Source organism: Poromitra crassiceps, assembly GCF_964638095.1.
Source record: "Poromitra crassiceps genome assembly, chromosome: 18".
Classification (NCBI taxonomy): Eukaryota; Metazoa; Chordata; class Actinopteri; order Beryciformes; family Melamphaidae; genus Poromitra; species Poromitra crassiceps.
The window spans coordinates 3,868,354-3,893,886 of NC_139636.1; the positions used below are offsets into that span (position 1 = coordinate 3,868,354).

A 25,533-nucleotide genomic window follows, 5' to 3' on the forward strand; every position below is an offset into this window, starting at 1 on the left:
GATGTGTACTAAATTAATTAATGAATTCTTAAAGTGAAAAAGGTTGAGAAACACTGGCATAGAAAGCTGCAGAGAAAACAATAATTCCATCATCTATCATATATCTTCAATCTACACATCACACAACATCGTGGAAAAATACCAGCATAAGAGAACTAGTGTTTTATTTGAAACAAAATGAGATGACAGTTGACTGTGTTTTATAATGCAGGAGCAGAGGATATACTGCAGTGCCGGTTGGCAGCTGGCTGTGTACAGTGGGAGTGCAGGCAGGTGAAAGAAAACTATGAGGCACTGATTACATTTATTACAGCCAAACACAGTGACTACACCTCCACAAGACAAAATAGTAATAATAATAATAATAATAATAAAAATTATATATATATATATATATATATATATATATATATATATATATATATAGTTTGCTATAAAGTTTGCTCTTTATTCTGTTGGAGTTTATGTATTTTCCTTTTGCTGGTCTATTGGACTGTTATTGATGTTTACTTGTTTTTCATTTTTATGTATTGTTTTAACTGTTTGAAATAAATCGTTTCAATCAATCAATCAATCAATCAATTTGTGGAGATTTAAAAACACTTGGTCAAAGCCAATGACGTGTGATCAGTGGAAATCAGCTGCTGTAGCCTATTATTTGGTTGTAAGGCTGTAAGCCTGCGACTAACGATTATTTTCATTAATGATTAATCTGTCGAATATTTTCTGGACTAATCATCGTTTGGTCTATAAAATGTCACAAAAGCCAAAGATGACATCCTCAAATGTCTTCTTTTGTCCAGACCAACAGCCCACAAGCGAAAGATAATCAGTTTACTGTCATAGAAAACTAAAGAAACCAGCAAATATTCACATTAAGAAAACTGGAACGAAAGATTCCCTCCCCTCCTTAAAACTTAGGCCCAAAACGGCTTTACTCAACTAACAGGAGGCATGTCTCAGGGGAGGCTTTACCTGGGAAAAGATGATCAGTAACTTCCTCCCAGTCACGAGTGTGTTGGCACCAAGACACGGTGACGTCTTCTCCTCCTCAGCCTCAGGGCTTGGTTTGTGTTCAGGAGATGTTGTGGTGATCTATTGTATCTTTCAGCCTCTGTAACGGTATACTCTTTCCCTCTTACTTACCCGGCAGTGAGGATCAGTGTACAGCATTGTAAAGTGCTCCATGGCGACGTAGCAACAATGAAAGACAGTGATACCGAGAAGAAGAAAAAAAAAATCTTAACCAGGTGTCCTCAGCTGCCCTGATGCCCCTTTTCATCAGAAACAAACACCAAACAAACCCCTTCCCCGGCAACTCGTTGCGAATAGATTTTTTTATCTTGATTTAATTATAACCTGAGCGACAGATGAAGCCATTGTAGAAGTCCCACTCTTCACTGCATACTTGGTGAACTTGTTGAGGTTTGGCTGAATCCCCAAAGAGGAACTGTTTGGGAAATTCAATGAGTGTTTGGTCTCTGTTGAGCGGTGAGAAGGCACAAGGCATGGTCTACCCCTGATGCTACTCTCAACCTGCTGGGTGGAGAGACTAAGTGCTGCCACTGTATACATTCTAACACAGGGTCATTGCATGGGCTACTGCTCTATGTGGAATAAGTATGTTTTTACTGTCCCATAGCACAACATGACCATAATATATATACAGTCATATACATATATATACATATATATATATATATATATATATACATAATATATACAGTCTAGTTTATAGGGTTGGATCAATAGAGCTCAAGCTGCCGTTCCATCAGAGAATTCCCCATTCATTTTCTCCATAGATGTTTCAAACAAAATCCTTATATAGAGAGTATTAAGCCTGGAACCAAGCCAAGCAGCCACCTACTGAATCGTGATGGACCATACAACATTTCACTTGGAGCAAAATATAAATGTATATATATTTTTCCCGCTTTTGTTTTTGCTCCAAGTGAAATGTTTTATGGTCACTCACGATTCATCCGCCGCTGGTTGGCTTGGTGTTGAGCTCTATACCAATGACTCAACACTTACTTCGCCAACTCAGAGATCTCTGGCTTTCAGAACTCACTCTCAAGCTCGTTCGCTCATTTTGGAACACACCATCTGACCCGCATTTTGCTTCTTTTGTTTCTATCGCTTTATTATTTATGTCAGTTACAGGCCACCGTACGCTGTCAGAGACACAGACCGTATAAACGCGTTTTGGAGCGTCGAGGTTGGCATTTTCACCGTTGTCATCTTTGTTATTTGGAGCCACAAGTGACTGGGATGAGAAGATCCCTGCTATTGGTCCATGATCGTTCAGTGAGCTGCACGATCACTGGACAGGCGACCTGTCAATCACGCCCCAAAACATAGTCTTTATATCATCTATTTGACTCTAAATGGGGCTATCATTTACTAAATGAACAGCATTGCTGTATTGAAGAAGACTTGAAACTAGCGATTGCCAATTGAGGCCATAAACTCATTAGGAAAGTCTTTACTGAGGCCATAAATCAAGTGGAAAGTACGTCCATTATGCCCATTCACTTCCATGTAATCGGACTTATTTTTACAGCCAGTGGGGTCGCCCCCTGCATGCCATTCGATAGAATGCAGGTTTAAGTTACTTTTGCATTGGCCTCACAAACGGAGCTAGCAGCTAGCCCACTGGTCAGAGAGACCTCTTCATGTTATTAGAGGCTGTTAAAATTCCTCAATTATGAAATGCCTAGTCTCTTAAAACACACGCGTTGGCTCCCGCCTACCCATCTGTATTTCACAGAGGAGAAAGTTGGTCAAAATTGAAATAAGGCAGGACATCCACTGAAGGCGGGCACATCCGCTAGTTTCTCCAATCACCAGCATCGGTTTTGTTTATATGTGTCATGATTGGTCGAATACCATCACACTTCCTCCGGTCTAAATTCTTCTTTTCTCTGGAAGATGACAACTTCCTCTGGCAAAAAAAAAATTACGGGCTGAAATACAGACTGTCTCTGGAGTATTCGACGATTGTGGAAGAGATAGACTGACTTGAGAGACTATGAAATGCCCCTTTACCATGTCTGTGGCATGTCTGTGTGTCCGCTCCAGGTGCTGTTCTCCCGGACCGCCTCCCCTCACGTGGACGTCCGTCTAGACAGCAGGCCCGTGGCCCCCAGCGCCGCCCTGCTGGACCCCCACAGCCCTGACGGAGCCCTGCTACTGGCCACAGGCAACAAGGTGACACTCATATGGATATGCCCTCGGGAGAATGGCAAAAACATATTTTCCGCCGAGAAACTCCGCGGTTGTGGCGATACTCCTGTACTTGTTTAATTGTTGTTATTGAGTCTATTTCTGCAATAACTGCACTTTATGGCTGTTTAAACTAGACAAATGCTGACATTACTCCTCAAGACGATCAGGCAAGGAGGCGGCCATTATTGTTTTGTTAGTGCTGCAGTGCTAGTGGCGTTGTATTTTATATCGTTGGAAAGCCTGATTAGTGATAGGGCTTTTTTTTTTATTAAAAAAACAAAAACAAAAAAAACAATTGAATATAAAAAAATATCGGCAAGCAGCCAAAATATCGGCAATCAGCCGATCGCATATTTGAGGTCAAAATCGGCCAATACAGATTGCTTGCCGATCGATCGGTGCACCCCTACTGACTATGGATAAGTATAGTACCTGGTACATCTCCTGTAGGTAATACACTGACTATGGATAAGTATAGTACCTGGTCCAACATCACGTCAAATAATCCCAACCATCCCTTTAACGTGGGTCTGTCTGGGGGATTGTGGCATGACAACCTTCAAAAACCACAAACAAACATGCAGACATCCCAAACATGCACATAGTACATTCTCACACATGCTGTAACAGATAGATACACACACACACACACACACACTCACACACACACACATACAGACAACATGAACATCCAAATATAGCACATAGGTCAGCAGGTTACACCTCACATATACCCATTTTCCCGGACGGCATCCCCGGACACGTCCTCAAGGTCTGCGCCCACCAGCTGGCGGGGGTATTCACAGACATCCCCATTCCCAAACAGCAGAAAGTGACCAGCCTCAATGACTGGCGCCCCATAGCCCTCACTCCCATAGCCAGCAAGTGCCTGGAGAAGCTGGTCATATCACACATCCGCCCTACACTCCCCCCCCAACCACGACCCTCTACAATATGCATACCGCCCCAACAGGAGCACAGCAGATGCCATCGCACACGTGCTTCACACTGCCCTGTCCCACCTGGAGGGGAGGGACACCTATGTGAGAATGCTGTTTGTGGGCTACAGCTCAGGGTTCAACACCATAGTGCCCTCCAGGTTGGTCAGCAAGCTCAGGGATCTGGGCCTGAACACAGCACTGTGTGACTGGATCCAGGACTTTCTGACAGACAGCCGCCAGGTGGTGAGAGTGGACAACCACACCTCCTCCCCACTGACCATCAGCATAGGAGTGCCTCAAGGACACGAACCACCCGCACAACAGCCTGTTCTCCCTGTTGCCCTCAGGGAGAAAGTACAGGGTCCCGAAAGCACGTACAAACCGTTTGCGGGACAGTTTCTTTCCGCAGGCTACCCTCAATAAACCTGGTTTATTGACATTTGCTCACCTCTTTGCACATCTGGACACTTTTATATCTATTCCATCTTATTCTATTTTAATACCTTATTTGAATACCTTATTATTCTATTTACATAAACTGTTTACATTGTTTGCCCTAGTTAACTATGTTGCACTATTGTTGTTGTTGTGATTGTGTTTGCTGTGATTTTGCACCTATTTTACCTGCTGCACCTTGTCTGTAACGGCGCCTACAGCATAAGAATTTAACGCGTGCGTACTTGTACCACGGAGTGACAATAGAAATCTTGAATCTTCCACCAACTGGAACCTAGTGCTGGATCTGGGCTGGTGCTAGAGCCAGTTCTCAGGTGGTTCACCTGTGAACCTTCTAAAGAACCGGTTTGCTTTTCCACAGGCTAGAGCTGACTAGAGAGCCACGTCATTACGTCACTGAATAGGTCTGAATGCTTTGCAACATGCTTACCTGGGGTAACGTGGTTAGCTCATACATGCTAGTAAACAAATAATCAGGCAAAATAAAATGGGAATACAGCCCCCCCCCCACACACACACACACATACAGCCCCCCCACAGAGACAGCGCTCCCACTCCCCACACACAGACACAACCCTCCCCACCTGCCACCTCACCCCCACACACACAGACACCGCCCATATGTGCACTTTCCACTAGGGACGGGGGGACATGCCCCCTTCCCACACACAGACACACACTTACATTTTTTTTTTTTTTTTTTTTTTTTTGCGTAAACTGAAAAAATCGTGCTTCAAACGGCTTTGTTTGGTCACGATAATCCCCCCGACATAAGCGGTTCTTCTTCGGGTCCAGCGAAGAAGTGGGGCCACTCTGGAACCAGTTTTCCTGGCCGAGAGCCAGTTCTTTGGCTGTCGAAAAGCAAAGAACTGGTTCCAGGCACCGGCCCAGAACCGGCCCAGGAGCTAGGTCTGTGGAAAAGGGGGAATAAGATGCATCATCAGTGTGTGTGCTATACATATTGTGACTGGACAAAGCGGCCATGTACTGTATGCCCCCCCCCACACACAGTTTACCTCTCTCTCTGTCTCTCTCACTCTCTCTCTCACACACACACACACACACACACACACACACACACACACACACATTAATGAGATGATTAGAAAAACACTCCTCACTGGAACCTGGAAGTCACATAGTAAATGGATCAGAGCCAGTGGATTCCCGGCAGAGTTCGGCAAACAATCGTGCCAAAAGTTCAGGTCCTTCAGTCCTTTTTTGTTTCAGTGGAAACAGACATTTATGTAACTGCTATATTTCTGATTTCCACTAAAGATTGAACTCCAACTCCAATTCAAACCTTTTTTAATCAGTATTTTAGAATAGAAATACAGATGAGTGAATCCTCTGATCGTATAATTTTGTAAGTCAAGAAAGATCTACAGATAGAACTTATTGTACATAATTTATTATCAAAATGATTGATACATTTCAGGGATTTTTTTGTGATTTACATGATACAATACCTCATTTCCCAGCTTTGTTTATTTTAGTTTGATTTAATATAACATAAAGAAGTGCACTTTTTTTGGATTCTGTCCATGAAAATATAGATTCCTTCTTACAACTTATTTTCTTACTCCTTGCTTCTCGTCCCCAATTCCTATTGGCTGTCCCATCCTCCATCCCAGATCACTAAAGTCCCTCTGATTGGCCCCGGCTGTGGTCAGCTGACCACCTGTACTTCCTGTCTGCTGTCGTCGGGGGTGACGGGGTGTGGCTGGTGTGACGGGCTCTGCACCAGAGCCAACCGCTGTCCCTCCCCCTCCACCTGGACCCAGGACTACTGCACCCCCGCCATCACTAAGGTAACCATGAGTACTGCACCCGCGCCATCACTAAGGTAACAGAGGTAGCCACGGACACCACAGCTGCTGTAAGTAGCAGTGGTTCTCAATGTGGGGTCCGGGGACCACCAGGGGGCTCCAGAGGGTCCCCAGCAAATTGGGAAAATTGTTAAAATTCATGGTTATTTCATTTACAAGAAGTTAACTCAATTATAGAATGTGGAAGAATGACTATTTTGATCATCTACCTACGGGTCTCCACGGTGGTAGACGAGAGCTTTTACCTCTATACCCAGACGCCCCCTGCCACAGTGTTTTTGTGGAGACTTGTCGTCCTACTCTGAAGGTCACGCTGCCTCCTGAAATAGTAGACACTCTCCCATTCACTGTCCATGTCCTGGTGGTGGTCATTCTTCTTGACTTTACTGCTTCAGCCCCTGCTGCTCCACTGTCTCCATCTCACAAAACCCTCCAGAGAGCCACCTCCGCCCCAGGTCCCCAACTGAATGAATAATAGAATACTATAGTGAGCTTAAACTAAAGCACCTTGTCCCCATGTAGTCTGCACTAACACAGGCCAGGAGCCTGTAAAGGCCTGTTTTATGGGGAGACTGTTGAGCAGAGTTCTGCCTCGCTGCAGAAAGTGTCTCTGGAGGTTTCTTACCTAACACTGATGCCTTTAGTGTCACCGTTTATAGTTGTGTTACATGGAGTGCTGTAGCTCTGACCCTACAGTGCTGTAGCTCTGACCCTACAGTGCTGTAGCTCTGACCCTACAGTGCTGTAGCTCTGACCTCTGACCCTACAGTGTTGTAGCTCTGACCCTACAGTGCTGTAGCTCTGACCCTACAGTGCTGTAGCTCTGACCTCTGACCCTACAGTGATGTAGCTCTGACCCTACAGTGCTGTAGCTCTGACCCTACAGTGCTGTAGCTCTGACCCTACAGTGATGTAGCTCTGACCCTACAGTGATGTAGCTCTGACCCTACAGTGATGTAGCTCTGACCCTACAGTGATGTAGCTCTGACCCTACAGTGATGTAGCTCTGACCCTACAGTGATGTAGCTCTGACCCTACAGTGCTGTAGCTCTGACCCTACAGTGATGTAGCTCTGACCCTACAGTGCTGTAGCTCTGACCCTACAGTGATGTAGCTCTGACCCTACAGTGATGTAGCTCTGACCCTACAGTGCTGTAGCTCTGACCCTACAGTGCTGTAGCTCTGACCCTACAGTGTGATGTAGCTCTGACCCTACAGTGCTGTAGCTTTGACCCTACAGTGCTGTAGCTCTGACCCTACAGTGCTGTAGCTCTGACCCTACAGTGATGTATCTCTGACCCTACAGTGCTGTAGCTTTGACCCTACAGTGCTGTAGCTTTGACCCTACAGTGCTGTAGCTCTGACCCTACAGTGCTGTAGCTCTGACCCTACAGTGATGTAGCTCTGACCCTACAGTGATGTAGCTCTGACCCTACAGTGTGATGTAGCTCTGACCCTACAGTGCTGTAGCTCTGACCCTACAGTGCTGTAGCTCTGACCCTACAGTGTGATGTAGCTCTGACCCTACAGTGCTGTAGCTTTGACCCTACAGTGCTGTAGCTCTGACCCTACAGTGCTGTAGCTCTGACCCTACAGTGATGTAGCTCTGACCCTACAGTGCTGTAGCTCTGACCCTACAGTGTGATGTAGCTCTGACCCTACAGTGATGTAGCTCTGACCCTACAGTGATGTATCTCTGACCCTACAGTGCTGTAGCTCTGACCCTACAGTGATGTAGCTCTGACCCTACAGTGCTGTAGCTCTGACCCTACAGTGCTGTAGCTCTGACCCTACAGTGGAGGGCCAGAGCTACAGCACTCTACTAACAAAACTATAGTGTAGGTCCTACACTCCTTGACATCAGTTACTTGCAGTGTTGTTGTTTTGTGAATGTAAGTGTTTTACTGCTGTATTCACTGTATGTTGGTCTGGATAAGAGCCCCAGCTAAATGTCTCAAATGTAAATATTAGTGTAACCCAAAGGTCTTTATCTGGGCAGACTTTAGACATTTAAACTAAACTAGAGACTATCTTGCGATGGGATGACACCAGCCGCAACGCCCGCGACTTAAAATGAATGTGGGCCATTGTAAAGGTGTGAAGGTAACTGTGTTGTGTTGTGTGTGTGTGTGTGTGTGTGTGTGTGTGTGTGTGTGTGTGTGTGTGTGTGTGCGTGCGTGTGTGTGTGTGTGCACTCGCGCGCGTGTGTGTGAATGTGTGTGCGTGCATATGTCTGTGTGTCAGGTGTGGCCAACCTCTGGGCCGCTGCGAGGCTCGACCACGGTGACGCTGTGCGGGAGAAACTTTGGCTTCGACAAGACGGAGAGCTTCAAGAGCTCTCTGCTGACGTTGGAGGTGGGCGGAGCTACCTGCAAACTGGCCAGACAAGACCCCGCCCACCACAACAGGTGAGGGGAGGGTGTGTGTGCATGTGTGTGCGTGGCGTGCGTGCGTGTGTGTGTGTGTGTGTGTGTGTGTGTGCGTCTGTGTGTGTGTGTGTGTGTGTGTGTGTGCGTGTGTGTGTGTCTGTGTGTGTGTGTGTGCGTCTGTGTGCGTGCGTGTGTGCGTGTGTGTGTGTGCGCGTCTGTGTGTGTGTGTGTGCGTCTGTGTGTGTGTGTGTGTGTGTGTGTGCGCGTGGCGTGCGTGTGTGTGTGTGTGTGCGTGTGCGTGTGTGTGTGTGTCTGTGTGCGGTTGGTTTACGAGATAAAGGGACTTTCAGGCCGGTAAGTGGGGGGCATCCTATAGGGGCGAGCTGCTTTAATAGGGGCGATTGTGTTGAGGGAGGAATGTGAAGACCCCCCCTTCTCTCCTCCAGACATTCAACTCATGACTTCCTTAACTGATAAATTGCTGGAAAAAATGGCTGCATCCAGAGTTTCTCCTCTGGAACCCACTGGGGCCATAGAGCCCATTCAAAAGAGCCCTTTCGCCCTAAACAACCTCATTACACATTTGGAGGAGAAAAAACACACAGAGCGCGCGCTCCATCGCAGTTCAGTTGAAGATGGCCTCTCTTTGTGCGTTCCCACAGAATCGTACATGATGATTCAAATCATTGAATTAAGGGTAAATGCTGGCCGGCTAGGGCCTGCTGCAGGGTATAATGTCTGCTCTGTGTGTTTGTGTTTAGCTGGACTGAGCTGCAGTGTTCCCCCATATCCAATGGGAACTTCACTCCATCAGGACGCACAGTCAAGGTCACCAGCGGCCACAAGGTAGCCAAGATGGAGGGCTTCTCCTTTGTGGTAAGAACTGAGTTTTTCTGTCTTTTGTTGGTTGGGTCGTTTGTTTTGTTTTTGCAGTGCACTTTGTGACCAACCTGTTTTGTTGCTTTCCTCAACCAAATAGATATTCTAATAGAGAAATGAAGTGCTGCAGTGCGATACAGCCACATGTAAGATAGCTCAGTGTGATACAGCCACATGTAAGATAGCTCAGTGTGATACAGCCACATGTAAGATAGCTCAGTGTGATACAGCCACATGTAAGATAGCTCAGTGCGATACAGCCACATGTAAGATAGCTCAGTGCGATACAGCCACATGTAAGATAGCTCAGTGCGATACAGCCACATGTAAGATAGCTCAGTGCGATACAGCCACATGTAAGATAGCTCAGTGCGATACAGCCACATGTAAGATAGCTCAGTGCGATACAGCCACATGTAAGATAGCTCAGTGCGATACAGCCACATGTAAGATAGCTCAGTGCGATACAGCCACATGTAAGATAGCTCAGTTTGCAAAGTTAATGTCATGTCCAGTAACACACAATAACTTGTGCTACAAATTACCGATGTCCCCTAAATGCCTCGCAGCATCTGCTATTTACCATGCTCCCTTAAAGGCCTCGTGCAGGCTGCACTGAGGGAAATGTCAGTTTGTTTATTCACTGTGTTTTCAACGAGGAGATCCAAAACTTTCTTTTAAGGGCACTAGGGATGTTCATTTTGAAAAATTTCCATAATCGAAAATCGGGGGAAATTAACGATCAATTATCGATTATCGATCATATTAATAATAATATATATATATTTTTTTTTTTACAAAATGAATGCCTATGGCAGAAAATACGAAAGACAACGTGTTCTCCTCAATGAACTCTTTATTTCAATGTGTCTCCTCTCCAACACTCTGCTGTGAATTCCCCATGTTTAAAACAGTTTTGTTGGCACAAAGGCCCGTGCCCAGCCAGAAAACTAGAGACTATATGAAGCTCCACTTAACGTTAGTCGGCTGTGCAATGGAGTGGGGCGAGGAGGAACGAATTCCACCCAAACCTAGTCCGCAAAAAAAAAATATATATAATAATAATAATAATAATAATAATAATAATAACAAAATCGATAAAAATTCCACATGATCGATTCCATTCCTTAACGATCAATTATCGATTTTCGATAACTGCTGAACATCCCTAAAGGGCACCGTGGACAGTTCAAAACAGGGAATGCCAAACTGTCCGTGTGGAGAGTTAACTTTAGAAGGGGCATTACAGCCAAACTGCAGGGCACCCACGACACTGTCACCGTTTGACCGTTGTATCATTCTTGCGTGTGATGATGCCCCTTGTGGCGCTTGGTGCCCTACGCACAGCGCGTGATGTACGTGTGCCAAGCGTCGGCGCTGTTTGAACTGACATTATGTAAACAAGGAACATAAAGAACCCGATAAAGGTTTTAAAATGAAATATCGGCATCGGCCCCGAAACAAACATGTCTGCTGATAGATATGACAGGCCGATAAAATGGCATTTTAATGACATTAACCCTAACCCAATGAGAGCGTCATCCAACCCTGTTTAAGTGCAATGAATCTTACAGTTTAGATACAAATATGGCATGTTTTACATAACCTAAGTTGAAGTAGTTTTCCTATTTTGCCCAGTGAATATATACATTTTGAAAAGCATTGTATTTATGTCTGCATGCCAGTGGGCCATCACGATAAGAATAACAATAATGTAATTCCACTACAGGAGAGACTTGAAATTAGGTGGGGGGAAATGCCTGCATATATCGGTATCAGCATCCGCAATCGGCCAAAAGAGTTGGAAAATATCGACATATCGGTAAAACATCCAATATCGTGCATCCCTATAAGAACATGCACACACGGCAAACGGAAACACACTCATATTGACTTCTCTGCTTGTTTACTTGGTGGCGTTCAGGTCAGAGGTCGTGTTCACAACAGTTGCGATCCTGCACTACACACTCTTAAAGAGGATCACTGACTGTTGGACACATTTGACCTCCGTGTGTGTTGTTTGGGACAACGCACCCTTGTGTTGAATCACTATTGTGTCATTATGCTATCGAGAGAGAGCAGCAAAACACATTTATTAATCTCCTAGCAACCACTGCTGGCACCATGCCATCTAAATATATACCAACCAGGCTAGAAAAATAAATAAATAAATCATATCTGAAAAAGCTTTTGGTGGTGTGGCTATAGATCCATTCAGTAACATTCTGAATAAAGTCTGATAAGATGGATTTCCAAATGTAGTTTACTGTGACAGTCTTTCATTCTAAAACACGAGTTGCAGCTTGAGATGTCTCATCAACAAACTATGTAAAGTTAATGTTAACATTACCCTATTTCCTCTATTGGCCTGGGCATTTATTTACCTCAATTACAGAGGGTGCCAGTCCTCTATTGGAAGCAGGCTTATATTACAGACCTTTATTGTTGTATTGGGGGACAATGGATCTGTCTCTGTCTGTCCATCCATTAGACACACTTTGTGCCACTAGGGGGCGGCGGTGGATCTACATCACTGGTGGGGGACGTGTTTCTAATTGCATCTGATAATATTCTCTCATAGAAGAAGACGGCATGCTCCGAAAAGCAGCTGTTGTTTTTCCTTTATTTCCCCCCCGGCCTGTATTTGGGGCCGACCTTTATTTATTGGTGACGACCGTGCCCCCGCGGCCATTATCGGAGAACCGGCTTTTTAATTGACTATTACGAGGAAATGTGGTACACTACTAGCCACGCTCACTAGTTTCTCCTCAATACGTTAGCTAGTTAGTCAGGCTAATCACAACACTGCTAACGCTAATTTATCCGTGATACGTTAGCTAGAGTGCTAATCACAAACACAACATTGCTAATGCTAGTTTCTACTCGATACGTTAGCTAGTGTGCTCATCACAAACACAACACTGCTAACGCTAGTTTCTACTCGATACGTCAGCTAGTGTGCTCATCACAAACACAACACTGCTAATGCTAGTTTCTACTCGATACGTCAGCTAGTGTGCTCATCACAAACACAACATTGCTAATGCTAGTTTCTACTCGATACGTCAGCTAGTGTGCTCATCACAAACACAACACTGCTAACGCTAGTTTCTACTCGATACGTTAGCTAGTGTGCTCATCACAAACACAACACTGCTAACGCTAGTTTCTACTCAATACGTGCTAATCACAAACACAAAAACAATCAGATATCATTGATGAAATGATCAGTTCCCCATCAAAAACATCACAGAAACCATCCAAGCCTATGCAGTATTTTGAAATGGGCAAGTTGTAGCCTATGTTTAGAAACACTCACACTGAAAGCCTTCTATGATAATGCTGTGGATAGGGTTAGGCAGGGATAGGGTTGGGTGTCCATTCAAATAAAGAACTAGCCTGAGCCTGTTCTCTGTGCTGTGCAGGAGCCGCTGATCCACGACATCTTCCCAGAGTTTGGGCCCAAGTCTGGAGGCACCATGCTGACCATCAGAGGAGCCTTCCTGGACAGCGGCAACAGGAGAGAGGTGACTGTGGGGAAGGCAGTCTGCAACATCCAGAGGTCAGAGGTCACCTCTTTCTTTCTTTCTTTCTTTCTTTCTTTCTTTCTTTCTTTCTTTCTTTCTTTCTTTCTTTCTTTCTTTCTTTCCCCTTCTGACTTTCTCCCCATTCCCTTTCTCTCTCTCTCTCTCTCTCTCTCTCTTTCTCAATGTATCTCTCCCTCTCCAGATCACATACAGATGTATGTTTGCTGAACTATATTGCATTTTGGCTCCATTCCTACAAGGAATTATCTAGAAAAATCACATTTCAGCTATCTGTAATATACAGGACAGTGAAAATGAATTTCCCTTCCGCGACAAATAAACTAAGTCTAAGTCTATCAGTTATCTGAAGGCATGGTCATTTACGAGTTTTGTTTGAAAATATATGAAGTTAGTGTTGGTGTGTAACACTCAGAAAGTGGTCATTATCAGTTATCAGGTCAGTTTGGGGGGGGTGGGGGGGGGTGGTGGACCTAAAAGGTAGGCTATTTTATTGGGTACTACAGGAGGACTTCAACAATGGCTGCCAGTGTACAGTACATACCTGCAAATGATGACAGTATCTCCTCTGTGTTCTCACCCTGCCCTCCCTCCTCCAGCGTGACGTCCAGCATGCTGACCTGTAAGACCCCCCCTCACCCCGACCCCTCCCAGCAGGTGGTGAAGTTGACCATCGACTCGGTGGAGCGCCGCGCCCCCGTCAACTTCACCTACAACCAGGACCCCATCATCAACAGCATCCAGCCCTCACGCTCTTTCATCAGGTGAGGGCTTTGAGTGATGTCGGTACAGGACAGCTGGGTTTCTGGCAGCACCGAACAAAACAAGACCAGAACTTTGACTGGGGGGGGGGGATCTAAACATCCAGTGTTCTGTTATTTTCATTGAGACCAAAGAAATGCTAAATATGCCTACTACAGCTGCAGCCAAAAGTGACGTTGCATCCCAAACGGCCTCTCGGTCATGTTCATTCATTTGCATTCACTTGTCTCGAGTACTCTGAACAGATTCAAAACCTTGTAGCAAGATCTTGGCAACACCATGAAACATGGCTAGTCAAAAACAGGTTCTGATAGAATGACTTCCTCCATACAAATCAGGTTGATATGAAAAATCCAGAACCCAGATGAAATTTCAAAATGAAAGAGATTTATGAATCAAACAACCCCTGCAAACCCAATAAATAGCCTTTTATGGTACAGCATTATGGCTTTGATTTACATGATGGGTTCACATCTAACTCTTATTTTGACACGAGTGAATGCAGGAACACTTTGAGGATTCAGGATAGATGCAGGATGAATGCATGAATGGGAGACGTTTAGGATATCTACCATTTCACTGTGCTACTACCGTATGCAGGTTTTTAATACAGTGCTGTGTCTGCACTAATGCCACTAAAACCTTTTATATGTGAGTTCTTCTGCACCTTAGAGGAGGTAAGGGAGAGGAAGCGAGGGCGACTTTGACTGACAATGTCATGGAGGACCAGAGACAGATTAGCACTCTTGTTTTATGGCCTGAGGAAACGGGTGGGAGGGTGACGAGTGGCTAAGCAGCTAACACTAACAGCAGGTGCCTCCCACTGGGAATCTACTGTATCTCTGTCTGATGATGCTAGCGCTAACTGAGCCAACATCCGTTCTCTTCTCCCTCTCGTCCTTCCAGCGGCGGCTGCACAGTGTCGGCTCACGGCTTCTTCCTCCAGTCTGGCCTCCAGCCCCAGATGGTCCTCACCACCGCGCGCAACGCCGAGGTCTTCCACGTGGTGAGTGCCCCAGAACGTCGGCGAGGAAAGATCTGCAAATAACATCAGAATTTAGATCCTAAATAAGAGAGATATCACCCGGAAAAAGTGGCACCTACACTGCAACAAACAGTCTCATATTCAGCCTTCAAATCTTACTTGTCTTTACAAGAGATACATTCTGAAATTGATGTGAGACATAAGTTACAAAAAGCCAGATCACTGCAGTACTATCAAGAAAATGACACTTGATTGGACAAAATTCTTAAACAAAGTTGATTTGGATTTGAAATTATTTAAATGATCGAAGCCCATTGGCAGATTTCTTTTCACTTATTTTAAGATAATTACCGTACCGTACAATTTTAGGGCTCAATAATAGACCTGACAATGGAACCTAATGGAAATATATTTCAACGTAGGCTACTCTGACAAAATGAATTGTAACCCAAAATTAAAACCATCAATCAATCAGTGGCAGGTATCAGGTGATGATATTTCCCCCCCCCGATTTGAATGTCGAGCATTTTGGAAGCGAACCCTTCGCATGCCTCCAGGCCCCTGTCACACGCGTGGTTTTGTCATTATACGTATTAACGCCCCCGAAACCATCTGAAAGAAAGCAGGTCTGACAATGGAAAAGAGCTAAAGTGTTAGAGAGGAAATGGAAAATCCACCGAGTCAGGACGGAGGTTAGCCGTCACCTCACACTCACACACGGTAGCCTCTCTCCCTCAGCCCGTTTTCTACTTACTGCAGCAAGACGATACACACACACACACACACACACACACACACACACACACACACACACACACACACACACACACACACACACACACACACACACACACACACACACACACACACACACACAGACACACACACACACACACACACACACACACACACACACACACACACACACACAGGAAGGAAGTCATCACTGCCTGGCCTTGACTAAACTACCTGACCCTGAGACTACCCAGGCTTTTCACTATGCTGTCTGAAGGCCCTTAAAATGTCTTAAGTTGCCATAAAACTGTGTTAAATATAGATAAAATAAGTCTTTAAAGGTGACCTATTATGCTTTTCCATATTTTGTGTCGTATACTGTTAGTGTTGGATGTGCATATTAAACGTGGCCAAAGTGCCAAATAATGAGGTAGACGTATGTGAAAGTTATCCCCATTAGCAAAAATCGCGGGATTTCGACTGCTCCGAACGTGAGGATATGAGAGTTTAACCAGGACACGGCTCTAGGTGATGTCAGATAGATGCTGATATGGTCATTGGCTATGGTTATGGCTGCTCCTAGTGAGAAATGAATCCAGTCACACAATGAACTACCTATATTCTGATAGGTCTACAGTTTTGAAATTGGTCTCAAACCTTCGTGTAATTGGTATTCAAAATATCTTAAAGGTCCCAATTCGTGCAGCTGTAACCTCTTAAAAACGTGTGTCTCTGGTCCATAAAACATGATTCTGGATTAATCTGTCGAAAATATAGCAAACCCGTTTGTTGTGACGGAGTTCTCACTCCCTCTTCTGGTTGCTTCCCAAGAACGGCTTGTTTCTATAATATATTCAGAACTAACAGTTCCCATTGGCCGCTGAGGGAGAGCCCGCCCCAGGCTCCCAGCGGCCAATCAGATTAGCGTCTGTGGACCAGCACGCTAGGTTGCGAGTTATCGTTAACTAAACGGTACTACGCTAAAGAGGACATCTCAAAATGCCTAGACTTACCGAATGCACCTCTGCAGTTGCTGGATCACGTACAGTTGGCGTCGCTCCAGCTAGAAGTGTTAATTTTGTGGCTATAGACTAAATAGTGCAGGTAGCTTGTGTGAGAGAGACCCGCGTAGTATGCAGGAGGAAGCTAGTGACGTCCCGATTCCCCCAGATTCCCCTCTGGGCAAACGAAGCGTTTGGGGGTGTGGCTTGGAGGAGACTGCAGAGGGACGCTGGATAGGGACAAATCCAACTGTGGCAGTTCTGAGCGTGTGACCACTCATTACAGGGAGGGCTGACAGCAGTATATATGCATTTACAAGTAAAAACAGCTTTTGCACGGAATGGGACCTTTAAACGTAAACTAGATAAAAACCTGTGAAACGCCCCGTTTCACATGCAAGAGGCTTGTGACTATCTAAAACAGGAATAAAGGTTTAGGGGGAAAGTGTAACGTTATGTTTTTAGGTGCTGGGCACACATGAGTAGCAGTTTAACAGCACAGGCTGACGTCATATGCTGCAGAAATTGCTGTCACAGCATATCCCGTTGACAAATTCCTTGTATTCCTTGTATAGTTAGTCACACTGTAACGTTGACTTTGTGCCGCTAGGGGGCATCACTTATAATGAACGGGACTGACCCAAGGGTGGATCTACATCACTGGGGGGGGGGACGTTTACTATTTGCTTGTTACTAAAGAGGAAATTATATGTGAAAATCTGCATCCACAATCGATACCGGGGAAGTTGAGTGATTTCTCTGGCCAGCGCCTTATCGAGGGCTTTTAAAAAGTCTTTGCTGTCTTTAGCAATAAGAGCGACCGCCTCAACCAGCCACTGTTTCAGCTCTGCTCTTTTGCAAACGTGCTGCTGCCCCGCGCTCCGCTCTCTATAGAGCTCTTGGATAACAATCTCTCAGCTTAGGTTTCATGGCAGCCGCTGCGGTAATGGCACCTCGTCCGTTCAAAGAAGAAGCAGGAAACAGAGCACCTTCTTTGTTGGTTGCACTTCAACAAAAATTGCCGTCTTGACAAGTAATTTAAGCTCGCATCAGATCTTAAAGCCCTCCATATGAAAAATATCTGGGAACGGCGCCAAGTAATGTCACTTTATTTTGAGAAACACGTGGCAAATTCGTATTGAAATAAGGCAGATCTTTCCACTGGTGTGGTGATATTGACGCTTTCTTCTTGGAAGTTTCTTCTCAATTTTTAAAGGAGCAATTCAGCCAAAAATCAAAATGACGTCATCATGTCCTCCCACCTCATGCCAGGTGAAACACAGGGGAAGTTAGCCCCCCCCCCCCCACGCCAGGTGAAACAGGTGAAGTTTGTCCATAATATACCACACAGGGAGGTTGCCTCAGCTCAACTAGAGAGAACACCAGTCCCCATTGACTTTTAAGACTCAATAGATTCAATTAGTTGCTAAAATGGAGATTGTTTTGGGTGCAAAGGTGACACAACGTCCCTAAGTGAGTCACAACAAACAGTCCTTTACACACAGTGAGGAGTGTGTGTGCGTGTGTGTGTGTGTGTGTGTGTGTGTGTGTGTGTGTGTGTGTGTGTGTGTGTGTGTGTGTGTAATGTTTGGCTTGGGGAGGTGGTGGAGGACAGGCAGTGCTTTGTAATGATGTTATCTCTTGTCCTGAGGCACACGCTGCTGCAGGTTCAGTCAGGACCCCCGAGGAGATAATACACTCCGCAAACACACACACACACACACACACACACACAGATGCACACACACACACACCACGTACAGAGGCACACACAATTACAGACACTCTTACATGACATGAACCCTTAAATCTTGGTGTAAGAATATTCTATTTCAAATTGTAGTGTTTCCCTCCCTCTCTCTCTCTCATTCTCTCTCTCTCTCTCACACACACACACACACACACACACACACACACACACACACACACACACACTCACAGCCGGCACTGTCTCGTCTTTCAGTTTCTCTTTCCCTGGTCATTGACCTGTGTTCAGGTCAGTGGTTGATGGCTGTGTCAGTTACACACACAGACACACACACACACACACACACACACACACACACACACACACACACACACACACACACACACACACTGTGTTCAGGTCAGTGGTTGATGGCTCTCTGGGGAGCTCAGGCTCCGTTACACACACAGACAACACAATGCCTGGAGGGCTGGAGAGGCTCATGACTGAAAGGTTGCTGGTTTGAATCCCCACCAGACCATCAAGCCATGTTTGGGCTAAGGCACTTAACCTGGAAGCCTGCAGCAGAAGACTGTGTGGCTGTACTGGGAGGTTTCCAGATGTGTTGAATTGTGTCAATGTGAAGTAGCATCATGTTGCTGGGAAAAGCTCAGTCATCTTTCCCCAGATGTTATAGAATAAAATGCTAATCTGAATACCTCGGCAGCCCTGTTGAAACCCTTATGGTGATTTACTGGATTGTAGACTTTTTTTCCCACTTTGAAATTCATGGTTATAAAGAGTGACAGAACACGACAGCTGAACATGGGCTTCACATGGATTTGAAGGCTGTCAACTCTTTTCCCTGCCAGGGTATTTTTACAAAGTTGCCAGCCACCATTTTGTATTATATATTCACTAATCTTTCAAGCCCCCCCAAGAACATTTTGTTCTATCAATATGTAAATAATGAAGAAAGAACAGAGCCTCTTTTTTTATACACAAAACATGTATTCTAGCTTGAAGCAGCTTCATTCATTCTTTTTTAAATCAGCGCTTGAATGTTGGGTCAAAAACAACATTTTGGACAAAAAGCAGAGAAAAGGCCCCTTCTGGTTTCTGGCGGAGCTTCTTCTTTGCTTGTTTTTGGACCTGGAAGTGCCGTAGCCTACTATTTCACAAGGTGCGTAACAGCACCCCCTACCATAACAGTGAAATTGTCCGAAAATTCCGTCAATGGCGGGGGAAGCGTCGTGTCATATATGACGGACGATCTCGTCAAATGGCGGGGAAAGAGTTAAAGGTTAATTTACATTTGCATTATCTGTAAACACTGAAGTAAAATAGATTTGTATTTTGATTCGGATGGGTTAAGAACGTTATGAAAATCGCATTTTCCATTGCCAAGTTGGCCCATTCCGAGATTTAGACTTTTTTACATAGGCTATATATTCTGGACTGCATCTTTAAGTCACAGTGACCTTTAATGGGTGTAATTTGACCACTGATCCTGGATCAGTACTTAAATTCTTTGCAGGTTTAGGGTCATTCAGGGTATTAATGTGGCTGCTATGGTGCTACAGGGGTGAGAGTTTACACCAGAGCAGGGATCAGTTCACTTTCACATCGATCAGCTGTGATTCCCTTCAAAAACTTGATTATATCCTCTCGAGAAATTGCCACGAGTCAATGGTTTTTCATTAGTGGATGAACTATGGTTTGGTTCTCTCATTTCCCCAAATCCTTTCCAATGGCTTGAGCAGACTGCTCCTCATCAGACTGATGAAGAGCAGTCTGCTATAAACGTAACCAGCAACGGTGCAATAAATATTTTCACTGGAGCCCATGCAGTGTGCGAGCTGTTTTATTTATTCGCTTGACTTAGAGTTAAAACACAGCTGATCATTGGTTCTGGATCTGGACTTAGAGTTGAAAACACAGCTGATCATTGGTTCTGGATCTTGACCAAACACCTGACTATGCGAAACCCTCATGGGTGGTTGATTGGCATGATGTTTGTTTATTGTTCCATTCAAGATATTGATTTCTCTTCTAAATTGGAATGACAGAGCAGGAGAGAGTGAACGGCGAGAGGTCTTCCAGAGGAGAGCGAGGAGGCCTGTATCGAATAAGACCATCAGTGCTAATGATTTAGGATGGGATCATGCCCGGCCGGCCCCAGCTGTCGCCTGTTAAATTCCTTCCAGTGGGCAGGATGAGTTAAGGCTCTCCCTGGGAAGGGACAGTATAAGTGTCTTATTGTCTTAACCCCTCAGAATAGAGAAAAGGATCTTCCACAAACGGACGTTTCCCTGATGGTTTCCAAACGCCAGCAGAACGTCCCCGATGGGTAACATGAGCCGGCCTGTCGTGCCTCTAGAGCTGCGTTCATAAAAACTAAACGCCCATCGGTTTCATCTCTGCCCGAGCCGCAGATTCCCCCCCGCTGCATGGTGTTCGGTTCATTCAGTGAAATCTGTTCTCCAGTCGGATAAGAGAGAGAATCTGTGAGATGCAAACCACAAACACACACACGCACGCACACAAAGACCCTCATCTCAAGCACCTCGTTGGCTTTACAAGTCTGAAGTCTCGCTACCAACAACAACAGAGACCCTGGGGTTGCGGCCAAAGAGCTCCACCACCCGCCCAGCTTTTGACTTGATATCTGGCTCTCAGATCTCCAGTAAAGCCCGCGTGGTCTCAGCCAATCTCAGCTTTCCCACAAACATGAAAGAGACGTGTTTTTTTTTTACGATCCGTTGTGAAAAGCTGGCATGGTCACAAAGCCAGAGGGGGCCGAGCACATACACACAAACACATCAACGAGGGGGAAAGAATTTGAATTTTCACATTACTACAACAACGCCACATTAGCACCAGAGCCAGGGAGTTGTGCTCTGCCAGCCAGTGGCGTTCCGCTGGGCTTGCACCACCACCGCAGAGTCTGGTTTGGAGGCTTGGCTTCAGGGCAGACAGACACCTGTCGTCTGCGGTCTGGATTTGGCTGGTTTCACATCAAACTCCTCTACCCCACCCCCCGGCTGACACCTGAAGGCCTCGCGCAGCCTCTGCCCTTTCCCATGCCCACCCAACCCCACCCCCCACCCCCCACCCCCCGCCCCCCGCCTGGGAGAAGTGAGTGAGAGTGAATCAGTAACGCTCTCTCCCCTCCCCTCCCCTCCCCTCCCTCCCTCAGCAGTTACAGCACCATGAGCAAGGTGCTTAAACTGCAAACTGCTTGTATGGAGTTACTTTTGTGTCTTTATTGTGCAATCAAACAATGTTTGAGAGCAAAAATGCCCACATTGCAATCCAAAAAGTAGTTTTGAGAGCAAAACGATCGACACTGCAATCCAAAAAAATGTTTTATTGCAAGTATGCATTTGTGATTAAAATGTATTAATGCAAATTCAACGTTTTGTTTGTGATTCTCTTGTTCTTTTTTGGTGTGTTTTTCAAGTGTTTTTTGGATTTCCCCCCATGTTTCTGCCCAATTTTACTTGGCCAATTCCCCCTGCTGTCCCGGTCATTGCTCCACCCCCTCTGTAGACTAGCACATGCTTCCTCTGATGCAGTCGAGGAGAAGTTTCCCCAGCAGGATGTAGCCCATGGGAGGATCATGCTATTCCCCCCAGTTCCCCTCCCCCCTGAACAGGCACCCCGATCAACTAGAGGCACTAGTGCAGCGACCAGGACATATACCCTTAAAACGGCTTCCCACCCGCAGACATGGCCAATTGTGCCTGTATGGACGCCCGAACAACACGAGGGCTCGAACCTGCGGCCCTCGACCTGGACTGTCCAAATCCCAAAGTTGTGCATGCTGTCAAGCTGAATCTCATGGGCGGGACATACGCTGAAGACACGTCTCTATTGGCCAGTCTCGATCAACGGTGACAGCTTGGCAACATCCACAGTTAGTAAGAGAGAGAGAGAGAGGGAGTTTTGAAGTCCATGGAGAAGATAGAGCTGTGCCTTTCAGTGTAGGTCCTGCCCATGACATTCAGCTTGACAGCAAGCCAAACTTTTGGGATTCGCAATCAATAGTTTTGCTCTCAAATCTATTTTTTGATTGCAGTGTAGAAGGTTCTGCTCTCAAACCTACTCTGTTGGATTGCGTAATAAAGACACACAAGTGTCTCCATACAGCGGAGCCAACAGAAGAAGGACTGGCCAACAGAAGAAGGATGTATTTGTGTACAGTACTGTACTGGGAATGTGTGCACATTGGAACACATGAAAACAAAAGAAAAGTCACAACAAAGGTTTAGCCCGAGTGGAAAAAACAGACCCTAAGTGTAGATGACAAGGCAGCACAGCATGCTGGGAAGTGGAGGGGAACATAAATCACTGTAGATTTGACAGGCGGTCTCGTGCGTGGGCACTGCGTTATGACTTTGGCTTTTTCGCAGGCCGTTTACGGCAACGACCCTGCTGGGACCCCGCCGCGCTTTCTGCGATCGCCACTTCTCTCATCGCCCCGTCGCCGCAGCGACCCTCTCGCCCCACTCGCCCGGCCGGGCCCCACTCGCCCGGCCCGACGCGCCGACAGGCCTGGCCTGGCCCGGCCCGACGCGCCGACAGGCCGACTGTATTTACAGCTGCTCCGCTCGCAAATAAGAGGAGACATCGGCCAAACAATGAAACTGACTGAGGTTTCCACTCATTCACAGGATATTTTTCCTTGCTGCCCCAGGGGGGAGATTTAACCCTCCAGTCCTGTGTGTGTGTGTGTGTGTGTGTGTGTGTGTGTGTGTGTGTGTGTGTGTGTGTGTGTGTGTGTGTTATTGAATTGGATTGCTTTTGTTGGACGACCCCCATCGCCCCCCCCATGCACCTCCCTCATCCAGCCATGACTGCAGTTGTTTGGAGTGAATTAAGCCTGGTGGTTTTGTGTGTATTTGTCTTCATTTGTGTGTGTGTGTGTGTGCATGTGTGTCTGTGTGTGTGTCTGTGTGTGTTTCTGATGTATTTGTATGTGTGCATGTCTGCCTTTATGTCTGTATTCGGTGTGTGTGTGTGTGTGTGTGTGTGTGTGTGTGTGTGTGTGAGAGAGAGAGAGAGAGAATGCGTGTGGATGAGTGTGTGTGAGAGAGAGAATGTGTGTGGATGAGTGTGCCTGCGACTGTGCCAGTACATGTGTGTGCACGTCTGGGTCAGTGCGCGTGTGTGTGTGTGTGTGTGTGTGTGTGTGTGTGTGTGTGTGTGTGTGTGTGTGTGTGTGTGTGTGTGTGTGTGTGTGTGTGTGTGTGTGTGTGTGCGCGCGTGTGCATGTGCGTGCGTGCATGTGCGTGAGTGTGTGTGTGTGTTCTCTATCTGGGTAGCTACAGCTCTCTGGGGAGCAGATCTGGAAGTGTATGAAGCCGCTAACAGGAAGTTTCAGCAGCACTTCAGCAGAGTTGCAGCTACTACTCTCAGATCAGCTGGAGGCGCAGATCAATCAGTGTGTCGGAAGTCAGATATTGATCAGATATATTGAACAGTTTGACAACCTTTTCTGGAGTAGAATAAACTTTTACACACTCTAAAGTTTATGCGGATGCCTGTGTAGTGTGTTCATGCCTGCCACAGTAAAAAGCACAGTTGTACGTTAAGCCTCACCTCCGTGTTATTGTTATATTAGCAGTGTTTAAGACTAAGTGTTGTAAGTACCTACCCTGCCCTGAGTTATATTTATACTAGCTATAAGAGTATCGAACCACAACACTATGGGCCGGATTGGACCCTCAGGCGGGCCGGTTCTGGCCCCCGGGCCGTATGTTTGACACCTGCTCTAACATGAGTGTAACGGTGGTGTTTGTTGTGTTGAGAGATTAGGACAAGCGTGTGTTGACCTTTGACCTTTCCCTGCCTCCTGTCCACGTGAGATAGCCACTCAAGGACACGCTTACCTTTGTAGCCCAGAAGATAAACACACACTATCTACGGCTCTTAGCACACCACTAATATCAACAGTTATCTTCCAGGCAGCGCAGACCCAAACTAGTTAGCTTCGTTCAGAGTGAGCGTTTCTACTGGAATCTGCTGCCTTCACAGTTTTGTAGCCTCACACACATCGTGGATTGATTTGTGTTTTGATTAACGAGTAGACCGCAATCTCCGCCATCGCAAAACCCAGTTGATCCTCGCCTGCGGCTTCCTTACCGCTGAAATATTGAAGGGCAGCTCTGAGGTCCGGGCAGAAAATGCGAATGGCAAGTGTGAGCTTAGTGTTTGTTGTGATCTGAGGAGGAGACGTGACGAGCTGACAGGCAGAGACGGGGATAACAGGGGAGATAATCATGCTTGGCCTCTTTACTGCTTCTACTACTGTTCGCTTGTCAAGTCGTATCAGCCGCGACGTTCAGATTAGTGCCGCCATTTGTTTTTCATATTCTCTCTTCTTCTCCCTCCGTTCAGTTCCTCTTGTTTCTCTCTTCTGGGAATGTTGCCCCGAATCCAACAACACCTCCAGTTGGACTCTGGTCCCTTAGAAGACAGCTGATCTCGCTTCCCAAAACTCCCACCCACTCACTGTTTGTCAAAGTGGACGGCTGTGATTCTACTTGTAGTTTTACTGCACTGCCAGACAGACCATCATCGCAGGAAAAACACCAACAACCTGTAGGTGTGTTTTCTAGTAATCCAGCAGTAATCCTCATGCAGTCAGTCAGTGTAAGCAGCGTGCAGTAATCCTCATACAGTCAGTCAGTGTAAGCAGCGTGCAGTAATTCTCATGCAGTCAGTCAGTGTAAGCAGCGTGTAGTAATCCTCATGCAGTCAGTCAGTGTAAGCAGCGTGCAGTAATCCTCATACAGTCAGTCAGTGTAAGCAGCGTGCAGTAATCCTCATGCAGTCAGTCAGTGTAAGCAGCGTGCAGTAATCCTCATACAGTCAGTCAGTGTAAGCAGCGTGCAGTAATCCTCATACAGTCAGTCAGTGTAAGCAGCGTGTAGTAATCCTCATGCAGTCAGTCAGTGTAAGCAGCGTGCAGTAATCCTCATACAGTCAGTCAGTGTAAGCAGCGTGTAGTAATCCTCATGCAGTCAGTCAGTGTAAGCAGCGTACAGTAATCCTCATACAGTCAGTCAGTGTAAGCAGCGTGCAGTAATCCTCATACAGTCAGTCAGTGTA

The 25,533-nt window shown here is 46.0% G+C and overlaps 1 protein-coding gene across 1 annotated transcript in view; it reads left to right on the forward strand.

Annotated features, from left to right (window-relative positions):
* The window catches only part of met (MET proto-oncogene, receptor tyrosine kinase), a 104,864-nt gene that overhangs the window by 47,729 nt on the left and 31,602 nt on the right, over positions 1-25,533 (forward strand). Inside the window, exons 4-10 of the mRNA XM_083655141.1 lie at positions 3,082-3,210; positions 6,260-6,436; positions 8,699-8,862; positions 9,585-9,699; positions 13,128-13,264; positions 13,847-14,011; positions 14,916-15,015. Of these exons, the coding sequence (XP_083511267.1) occupies positions 3,082-3,210; positions 6,260-6,436; positions 8,699-8,862; positions 9,585-9,699; positions 13,128-13,264; positions 13,847-14,011; positions 14,916-15,015 (987 nt within the window). The remainder of the gene's footprint in view (positions 1-3,081; positions 3,211-6,259; positions 6,437-8,698; positions 8,863-9,584; positions 9,700-13,127; positions 13,265-13,846; positions 14,012-14,915; positions 15,016-25,533) is intronic.